We start from the raw sequence: 10,113 nt of genomic DNA, 5'->3' as shown, positions 1-10,113 counted from the left end.
CCTATCTCATCCAGGGTTGTAAAGCTCTTAGCTGCTAAAAAAAAAAAAAGAAAAGAAAAGAAAAGAAAAGAAAAGAAAAGAAAGAAAGAAAGAAAGAAAGAAAGAAAGAAAGAAAGAAAGAAAGAAAGAAGAAAGAAAGAAAGAAAGAAAGAAAGAAAGAAAGAAAGAAAGAAAGAAAGAAAGAAAGAAAGAAAGAAAAAAGAAAATTAGCATCTGAGCCCACAAACTGCTTTATGGAACAAAGATGTGGTAGTATGCTTTCATAGAATTCACAGCCTTGAAAATACCATGAGACAGTTCTAACCGGTCTTTACAAGTTGCTATGAGTTCTAACAGATTTGATGAGAAGGAATTAGACTTGAGGCATATTAATAAAATAAAAATCAAAACAACCAAACAAGTCATATGCCAAGAATTGCAAGAGACAAGGTACTACATTAATATGGAACCGTTCAAAGTTCTGCTTCAATGACCTATTAAGATGGCTGCACATACAAAGCTTCACAAAAAATACCACACACAAACTTTTCTCACAGATGACACACTTGATGAGTAGAACACAGCTAACGGGAAGAGATCAACTAAGGTCTCCCTAGTTTGAGAATAAGGATCAATGTAAGTAGTTGGGTTTGAAAAATAATTTGTCTGACAAGTATTTATGCTAACTATTAGGCTATTCATCAAAAGGCTACATGGAGGTTGAGTTCACATATATTATTGCCTAAGAGATAGGCCTGCTAATATACCAGGCATATCCATAAGCATGGGATACAGTTCTTTGACACACAGAGGGTCATCATGACTTGAGAGCCACTAAAGGGGAAATACCTTCCGTTTATTTACACATTGGTCCCTCTGCAGGACCAAATCACATTTAATAAGACACAATCCTCATCCTCAAAGAATTTGGAGCCCAGTGACTAAAATAGTGATAAAAATATAAAAACTGGGACAAAAATCTGTGGATTTCATCATGATTAATCTACACATTAACTGGAAAATTATACTAATTCATTTGGTATCATATTACTATACATTAACTAGAAAATTATACTGATTCATCTATTTAATAGAATCTTCCCTCAGAATGTTGACTTTGTTTCAGATGGAAATAGGCATAAAGTTTCAGAAAGAAACTACTGATAACCCTGAAGTACTTTCTTTCCACGTCTTCATTTCCTTTCCCTAAATAGGTGACTATAACATTTAAAAATTAGGGAGCTCTAGTGTCCTAGCGGCAAGAAGCTGTGCTACAACCCTGAAGGCATATGATTCAAACCCCACCTGCTGCTATGGAAGAAATAAAGGCAATCTCCTCTCGTGCAAAAACTAGAAGGAGGGTCCGCTATGGGTAGGTTCCCCACTTGACGGTACACAACAACATACTTAGAAATTACTAAACCTTGATACCTATAAATAAAGTGAGAGTTCACACACATTTTGCATTGTCGAACCTCTTCCTTATTCTGCCTTCTCAGAAGGAATGCAGTGGTTGCTTTTAAAATGTTGTCCTTAAAACTCAGAGGACTAAGTGAATGCATGATAGAGTCAAGGCAGCTGTAGCTATAAATAGAACCTGTACCAACAGTACCACTCTGGTCCTCACTGCAGGGTCACTCCCTGCGTCTGACACAATTCTACTTTCAAGCAGTCCCACCCATTATGGCACAAGAAAACTGAGATAATAGAGTACCTGCCTCTGAGTCTGGGATCGCAGGTAAGTGCACAGACAAGAGGGATGAAGCTTCTACACAGGACCCAGGCACTTTCAGTGGGATTGGCTTGCTTACGCAGCTTAAGTGGCAGCTACACTTAAGGACTTTCTACAAAAGAGAAAATTTCCTGCAGCGCTGGGAACTCAGAGACTGCGCTGTGTCTGGGAACTAAATCAGGTGAAATTCCCAGCTCAGAACCCGGCCTAGAGAAAGAGGCCCGGCCTCGCCACTGACAGATTCCAGCCTTTCTCCCCCACCCCCCCCCGCCCCCAGTATCTCATCAGCAACTCAGACCGGCTGCATGCTCTGACATCAGAGGCTCCGCGACGCAAACCCAAGAAAAGTCCCCGATTTGGGCCCAGCACTATTTGCCTTATGAATCAACGAACTTCAGCAAAGAAAAAGAGTGCTCAAGGGTGACATTGAGTAACGCAACTGGAGGCAGAGAGCATTATGCGATTGCTTAACAAGACAGTAAATAAGAGGGGTCTACAGACTTGGAATTTAATTTGTGTTTAGTTCAGGCATTTATCTTGGACACCAAAGTGGGTCTTTTCTAATCGCTGTTGTGGGCAGGAGGTTGTAACGCGAGGCCGAGGCTATCGTGAATCCTAGGCTGTTCCTTCATGTGAGTGAGTAGGGGCTGGGGTGGCGACCACAGATTTTCCTGTACTCTAAATTCTGCATTCTCCTCTCTCCTCTTTCCCTGTCTGGTATTTTCTTATCTATAAGACTTACGTTTGACATCTCCCCTCTAAAATCTTGCATTGCCTCCTTGTTTCGATTAAGCTGCTTCGCTTTAGGGCTTCTTTAGCTTTATACGTCTTATAATTAATTACTTTGCCTCTTAAACGTCCTCCATCAGATTATAATTACCTTTCTAGTGGGAAACTTTCTTATTATGTATAATGTCAAGATGAGGGAGAAGGATGGGCAATCTCCTCCCGTGCTAGGAAAACCCACTGGAGGGTAAGCTGTGGTCGGTACAGCAATGCCAAGAAAGAGCCTACCTTATAATAATAGCAGATGATCAATACCAGTTTCTTGAACTAAGGGATTTCCTTAAGTCATATCATTACAGATCAAGAAAAAGACTAGAACTAAAGTCAAGTACAAGAATGGTTTTCATTTAGCTTTTTTAGACATTTCAGACACCTTAATGATTCTTAGTTTTGCTAGACCTCTAGGTTAAGATTCCACAATATAATAGGTATTCATTCTTCTACCTCTTCTCATCTTAACATTGTGAACACTTTATTATATTTATGACTTATCTATTTCATACATAGATAAACCAGCTTTAGTCTTAAGGATAAATACTAAGGTAATTTGTAAAATGTAATGTTATATTGCACTGTAACTGTTTTAGTCTTTAAGGATGTATTTCTACTCCTATGTAGAACTAGTTTAATGAAACAATTTAGGAAAAAATTAGTTACCTCAATTATTTTTCAGTAATCGTGGAAGTATACTTCTAGCTGTGAATTTTAAAGCCAATACATATTATAAACTTTTAAAATTAATCTTTTATTAGAAATAAAGTTAAGATTCATCTACTTAGAAATAAAGTTGATCTTTTAAATCAGTACAATTTAATGTTTTATTGCACTTTAGCAATTTCATTCTTTATGGGTGTATTTCTCCTCCTATATAGAACTAATTTAATGAAACGATTTAGGGAAAAAATATTTAACTCAATTATTTTTCAGTTAAGCTTGGAAGTATACTTTTTTCTAGCTGTGAATTTTAAAATCAATTAATATAAAACTTTTAATTTTTTTTCTCTAATTAAAGTTTAAAGAAATTCATATACTTAGAACTAAAGTTCATCTTTGATACTTAAATTTGAACTCATCTGTTTAGGCCACTAAAACAGCTGGGGCATTTTATGGCCATTCCTGTTATTTTGTTATTGCAAGAGAAATTACTGTTTTAACACATTTCTTTTCTAATGAGGCTTGCTTTGTAGCTGTGTTATCAATATAATGGCAGTGAAAATGGTTAGAAATAACCTAATACTTAACTGTGGGATAAATGTTATCATTGTATGATTAATAAAGACTTACTTCATTACCAAATGAGAACTTTGTTCACAAATTATTAGACTCTGAGCCTTCTCAAGGTTTATTGCTTTTTTAGTTAAGTTTATTATTAAGTTACATTTTATTCTTTTTTCCTCTTCCCATAAGCTGTAACAGTGTCATTGGTCTGATTAAATAACATTCTTTCATTTTTTTCTTTTTTTATAATTTCTTTCATTTCATACCCTGAGTTTTACACAATAATAGCATTCTCTTGATGTACTTTTGGTTGTGTGACCCTGGCAGAATGGAACGTTTGGGTCATTCAGAATAGTTTTGCCTTTTGAACAAGAGCTGAGAACTTTTATGCTAATACTGAGTCATTCAAACTGAAATTTACTTTCTTTCATTTGATTATACTGAGTACTCCTATTTGTACCTTTTCTTTAACCTCAAGTCTTTGTTTTTACAGTTGACTACAGTTTTGGTTTTGGGGTTTTAAAAAAAATTTAATTTATTAATTTTAATGAACATTTATAGAGATTTTGGATTTTTATTCATTCATAGTTGGCTACAGTTTTAAAGACAATATCTATTTGTAGGGAAATCTGTACAGAGATACTCACTTGACTGATTATTTGTTGTATAGTCAAGGCTAAAATACTTGGAAATATTTTGAACACTTATCAATTCAAAAGTCAAACTTAATAAGTAAATGATAAAGTTTTAATTTATAAATCAGGCACATTAAGAGATTATTGTTAATAATTCACAAACAGGAAGTGTTTAAAAATTAATACAATGTACAAAGAGATGATTCATGTCCCAATTGACAGACTGGATTGGTACTTCATCTTGCTGTGGTGTAGCCTGAGGTATGCAGATTACCTTGCTTGCAGAAAAAAAAATTTGAAGTAATGGCTGATTAAACCTTCAATGTAGATTACACCTTCACATAAAGAATACAAAAATCTTCCTATCTGAACCAATAGACGGCATTGGGATAAATGGAGAAAAAGAATTGAAATTGTCAGTGATTTACTTTCCTTGAATATATAGTCATTAACTAGAGAAGCAGCAGTCAAGAAATAAATCAATTTATTATGAGAGGAAGTCTGCAAAGGATCCCTTTAAAGTTCCAAAGAGCGAGGCTGTCACTATGAAGGCCAAGGTGCACTTGATAAAAGTCGTGACTAGTAGGATCTCTTTACCCATGTGGGGTTATTGGAGCTCAGACTCTGCCATGGCCAACCTATTGCACTATTTTTACTCTGTTCACAGTAGAGTTTTTAATACATTGGACTTACTGACCTCCATTATCTCCTTTTGTCTGTGAGTAAAACTTTATTTTACAGAGTATTATATTTTTTTTCTTTTTAATGTTTACATCTAAAAAATGTTCAAACTAAATTGCTGAGTATTGAATCATCTCCTCAAACTGAAATTATTACCTTAATGTTATATTTTGGTGTCAAAAAATGTTACTTCATATCTTTTCCTCTATTTCCTAATTTTTTAACAAGTTTTGATAAAATGAGGGTTATTTTTGTTTCCTCATTTATATTTGCCATCACTGTTATTCAAAGTTTTTCACAAGCCTTTATGACATTGCTTTCCTGTTAAATTTATCTGTGTAGCTCATTTGTGCTACCATATTTTAAAACAATATTGTTTTGCAAAAAAGTAAACTGTATTGCAAAAGTCATATTTTATTAGCTTAGTTTTTAACTATACATTGCAGATTGTTAATACATTTATTAACTCAGTCAAGTTGAAATTTCCATTTTTTTTCCCTTGGTGACTAGAGTTTCACTCTTTTTCTAGATTACTTTAGTCTTAGAAGAAACTGGTGGTTTAGTAACATAATAACTACCAACGAAGACACTGAAGAATCAAAACATGTAACTGAACTCCTTAAAAAAGATGTTTCAGAATCATCTAAGGCTATAATAAACTTATTGCCATGGATTCAGAATCAGTTTATAGCTGACACTTTAGGGAGTTTTTAGAAGTTGTAAATTGCATGGGAGGAGGGTGCCCATCTTCTCCCAAAGAGCAACTGGTAGGTTCAAATCACCAGAGAGGTCCACCTTTTAGAGAAAGAAGAAGTAGTGCACTTCTATAAAGATGTCTATCTTTGGAAACAGTATGTGCAGTTCTACTTTGCCCTCTAGAGTGATTCAGAATAAGAAATGGAGTGGGTTTGAAAACTACTTCTATCGTTATGATTATTTGTTACTTCAAGCTTTAACATGATGACTAATTCCAGTGTTTTTTCTATACATTAACACGGTTTTTAAGTTATTTTGTGAATTACTTTAATTATGTAAAATAAAATTAGAGTAAAAATTTCTTTGATAAGGTGATAATGTATACTGACATTTTTGAGTGGATACATTTTGTGGTGGTTGTGATATGCCATCCAGTCAGAACAAACTCATAGCTGATTGCAAAGCAGATTTTCAGAGGCTTTATGTCATATGAAAGGTTACCATCTTTCTCCCTAGAAGCAGCTGTTAGGTTTAAACTCATCTGCCTTTGTGTTGGCAGTGTAACTTCTTATCTACTTAGGCCACTAGAGCTCCCATGGATCTACTATTAGTATAGATATTTATTAGATAAGATATTTATAAGATCTATCTATAGATAGATATTAGTATAGTATAGATACCTAGTTGTTGGGTTTTTCTTTTAATATTTGACTTTATGTTGCTCCTTAAATTTGTTCATAACTTGGAAAATATTAGGATTATATAGTGTACTAAATACCATATAAAAAAGTAATAAATCATCTTTGGCACACAGAATACTTAATATACTCAGTTATACTTTAGATGGTTATTGTTTTCCCTAGTGTTCTTGTGTTTCATATTTTGCATTACTATAAAGTTTCCTTTGAATTTTTCAACCTAAATGGTGATTAAATAGCATTATTTAATGACTAGTTTTTCTCTTAAATAAATTCAAGACTTGACTTAATCCACTTGACATTTTGCCTTTTATTGATTTAATGCAGTGGTTCCACTCTAGAACTTGGTTTCTTGTGTCTTGATGAGGGTCGTGTAAGGAAAGGTTTGGGGTTGGTTTTGGTTTGTGTTTTGTTTGTGTTAGTGTTTTGTGTTGTGTTTTTTTTCTCCTCCACAAGCAGATGTCAGCTGGCTGGACTTCTTGGCTGATTTAGCCAACAAAGACCCAAGGTTGAAAGGTCTAGTTGGTTTATCATAGTCAACAGCATTTGTTGGGCATGTCTGTAAAATACGGTAGTAATGATGTGTTAAGTCTGTGGCTTGTCTGTGACTCCTGTGGTGTGGTTCCACTCTAGAAGTTGGTTTCCCGCATCTTGATGAGGGTGACATAAGGCGGCCCTCAGGTCAGATTTATTAATATTAGGATAAACTTTTTTTTTTTAAAGCGGTACAGCAGTCGTCTCTTTGCTGTACTGAATGACTTGGAGTTGCTGTGATGCTGAACACTGTGCCATAGTTGTGTCAAATACCATAACGATTACCCATCATGGACAGTGTTAGGAGGAGCGGAGCTTGCAGATTGACTCAGGTTTGGAAGCAGGCATGGTGTCCACTTCCTAAACCAAATACCCCTGAAAACTCTATAAACTCTTACCAGCATAAAGAAATGATGTTAGTTATAGAACAGAGTTCAAGTCTTCTGTTTGTAGGGTCGCTATGAGTCATATTCGACCTGACAGTACTTAACTGCTAAGTGAGACTAGTGTTGTTATATTTTGGAGGAACATGCTTCTGCTTTGTACATAACTCTTTGTTAATTTGCTGTATGGAGGTAACCTGGGTTTGCTGTGAAGTTGAATCTTGTGCCATTGGGGTGTCAAATGCCATAATGATTTCCCAGTGTGGATAGTGTTTGGTGCAGCTCCCAGTTGTAAAACAGATTTGGAAGCAGCAATGGCATCCACTTCATAAACCATATGCCTATGGAAACTCTGTGAACTTGAAGAAATGACAATAGTTGAAGGACATTGGGTCTTTTGTTATAGGAGGACATCGGGTCTTTTATTTGTGGAGATGCTTGAGTCATGCTTGACTTGAAGGCAGGCAACAATAACAATGCTTTTCATAGGAAAAGTATTTTACATAGTGATCTATTACAGTAGAAAATATTTTCCTATACAAACTACTTTTCCCAAGTGTTTGGTATGAAAAGTTTATTCTTTCCATAATAAAATTTATCACTTTAATTTTTCATTGTAGGATTTTCAGCCGTTTTTTGGCAAAAATGGCAACCAATGATGCTGTTCTGAAGCGACTGGAACAGAAGGGAGCAGAGGCAGACCAAATCATTGAGTATCTCAAGCAGCAAGTTGCCCTTCTTAAGGAGAAAGCAAGTAAGAAAATGTCAAACTTTCTGATATGACACTCTAATGGGTAGTCTGCTGCAGGTTGCCCTACTAATGCTAAGGCTGTATAATTTGACAGTTCAAATCCATCAGCGGCTCCAAGAAACATCGGTCATCTCTTCCCCTATGATTTACAGCCATAAGAATCCAGTGACGGGTCACTGTGAATCAGAGTCAGCTTGATGGCATTGAGTTTGAGTCTCAAGTTTTACATGAGATATTTAAATTGTGTCTGTATATTGAGAAAGGGAGATCTGGTGGCCTAGAGGCAAGAAGCTGCTCTGCAATCCCAAAGGCACACGATTTGAGTCCATGAGCTTCTCTGTGGGCAAAAGATGGGCAGTATTCTACCATGCGGTTAACTGCCTCTTAAAACCCACTGGAGGGTCAGCTGTGGATTGCTTTCAACTCGTTAGTACACAACAACAACATATATTGAGAAAACAAAAATATGTTAGTAACAACCTGATGGACAGATCAGAAGCCACGCTCCAATCTCTAGGCACATTGTTCAAATCCACCAGCTGCTCTGTTGGATGGTGGACAATCTCTTCCTGTGCGAAACCTGCTCAGCAACAGTAGCATTATGTTGAGAAAGCAAAACTAGATCTATTACAACGTAAGTTATAACTAAATTGTCTCAGTGATTGAAAATTATTGTATCCTCTTTTGAAATATTTTATCACTAACATTGAGAAAGATGTATGTGTCTAATTAAAAGTAGCATTTGTTAAAGAATTTTTTAAGACTGCTCCTGTTAAGATCACTTGATAAGCATATAAGATCTTTAGGTATTTTTTCCTAAAGACCTTTGTGATTTTGAGTAAGTTTTCTTTTTAAAAAAAAACAAACCAAACAAACATGATTTTTCCTTAGTAAGATGACAAAATAGTGGGTACATCATGTATAATAAATTCATTCCTGTATGGGTAGCCACTTCCTACCATTTTTACCAATATTTATATTTAGGAAATTAAACAATAAACTTTTTTGTGCTCCCTTTTATTTATTTTTCACCTGTATAACACAGGTGAATATGCCTCAATATTCTATCCTGGTGGTTTTCAGCCCAATTGCTACTATTTTAAATAAATGTTTCATAAAGTTCCTTTAACACTTTATAAAGAAAGTATGTATTAGATAAAATCTGTGTATGCACATAATTTCTTAACAATTAATATGTAATATTAGTCCTATATGTAACATAAAGGAAAGCAAAAAATTCTTATGTTAAAAAAATAATACAGTTGGTCATTTAGCCACATCTTTAGGTTACAAAGGTTAGGTTCAGTATGCAAAAACTGGCATTATTCAAAACATCAACAACTAATACTCATATTCCAAGAGTCATTTTTTGAGACAATCAAGTAGAATTATTCATTTCCTACAGCCACTATCCTCATTTAGCATCTTCATGCTGTGACTTCATATATAGGGTGGGCAGATAGGCTCCTGTATGCCAAACCAGACAGAACTGATTTTTAAGATTTGCACATGGTAGGGTACCTACTCCTTGGAAACACCCACCTACCCAGACTGCCACCTACTGGTCTTAGCTGTCCCATGCAAACTAAAGGGGAATCTGTCTAGCAGATTGCGTGGAAAGTCACCACTCAGCGTCAGAGGGCAAGACAGCCACCAACCTACAGGCCTGCCGAGAAATCAGGGAGACTGGAGTGCATGTATCGGGTAGTTCTCAAAGTCTTTCCCTCTCTCCTTTTTAATTTTATTCAATAAAAGAGAGGAATGGAGTGGGGAAGGGTAATAAATAGTTTCTAACTAAAATAACATCATTAATAAAAACATGAGTTTCAATACTTAGAACCATAGTGCCAGACCTAAAGAGAGTGTTATATGATACTTAATTCTTACCCTTAGAATCACCAAGAAAGCAACAAGTATAACACCAGGCAAACAAAAGGGGAATCTGTCTAGCAGATTGCAAGCAAGATTCTACTGAAGATTATCCAAAAACGATTAGAACAGCACATCAGCAGAGAACTTC

At 35.4% G+C, this 10,113-nt stretch overlaps 1 protein-coding gene across 1 annotated transcript in view; it reads left to right on the top strand.

Annotated features, from left to right (window-relative positions):
- Positions 1-7,969: 7,969 nt before the first annotated feature.
- The window catches only part of AIMP1 (aminoacyl tRNA synthetase complex-interacting multifunctional protein 1), a 45,982-nt gene continuing 43,838 nt past the window's right edge, over positions 7,970-10,113 (top strand). Inside the window, exon 1 of the mRNA XM_006881154.1 lies at positions 7,970-8,096. Coding sequence (XP_006881216.1) covers positions 7,988-8,096 — 109 coding nt within the window. The 5' untranslated portion in view covers positions 7,970-7,987. The remainder of the gene's footprint in view (positions 8,097-10,113) is intronic.

The sequence above is a fragment of the Elephantulus edwardii genome, unplaced genomic scaffold, assembly GCF_000299155.1.
Source record: "Elephantulus edwardii isolate Elephantulus edwardi_28Jun2011 unplaced genomic scaffold, EleEdw1.0 scaffold00012, whole genome shotgun sequence".
Classification (NCBI taxonomy): Eukaryota; Metazoa; Chordata; class Mammalia; order Macroscelidea; family Macroscelididae; genus Elephantulus; species Elephantulus edwardii.
The sequence above is the reverse complement of the archived record's forward strand: the minus strand, read 5'-3'. Positions and strand labels throughout refer to the sequence as shown.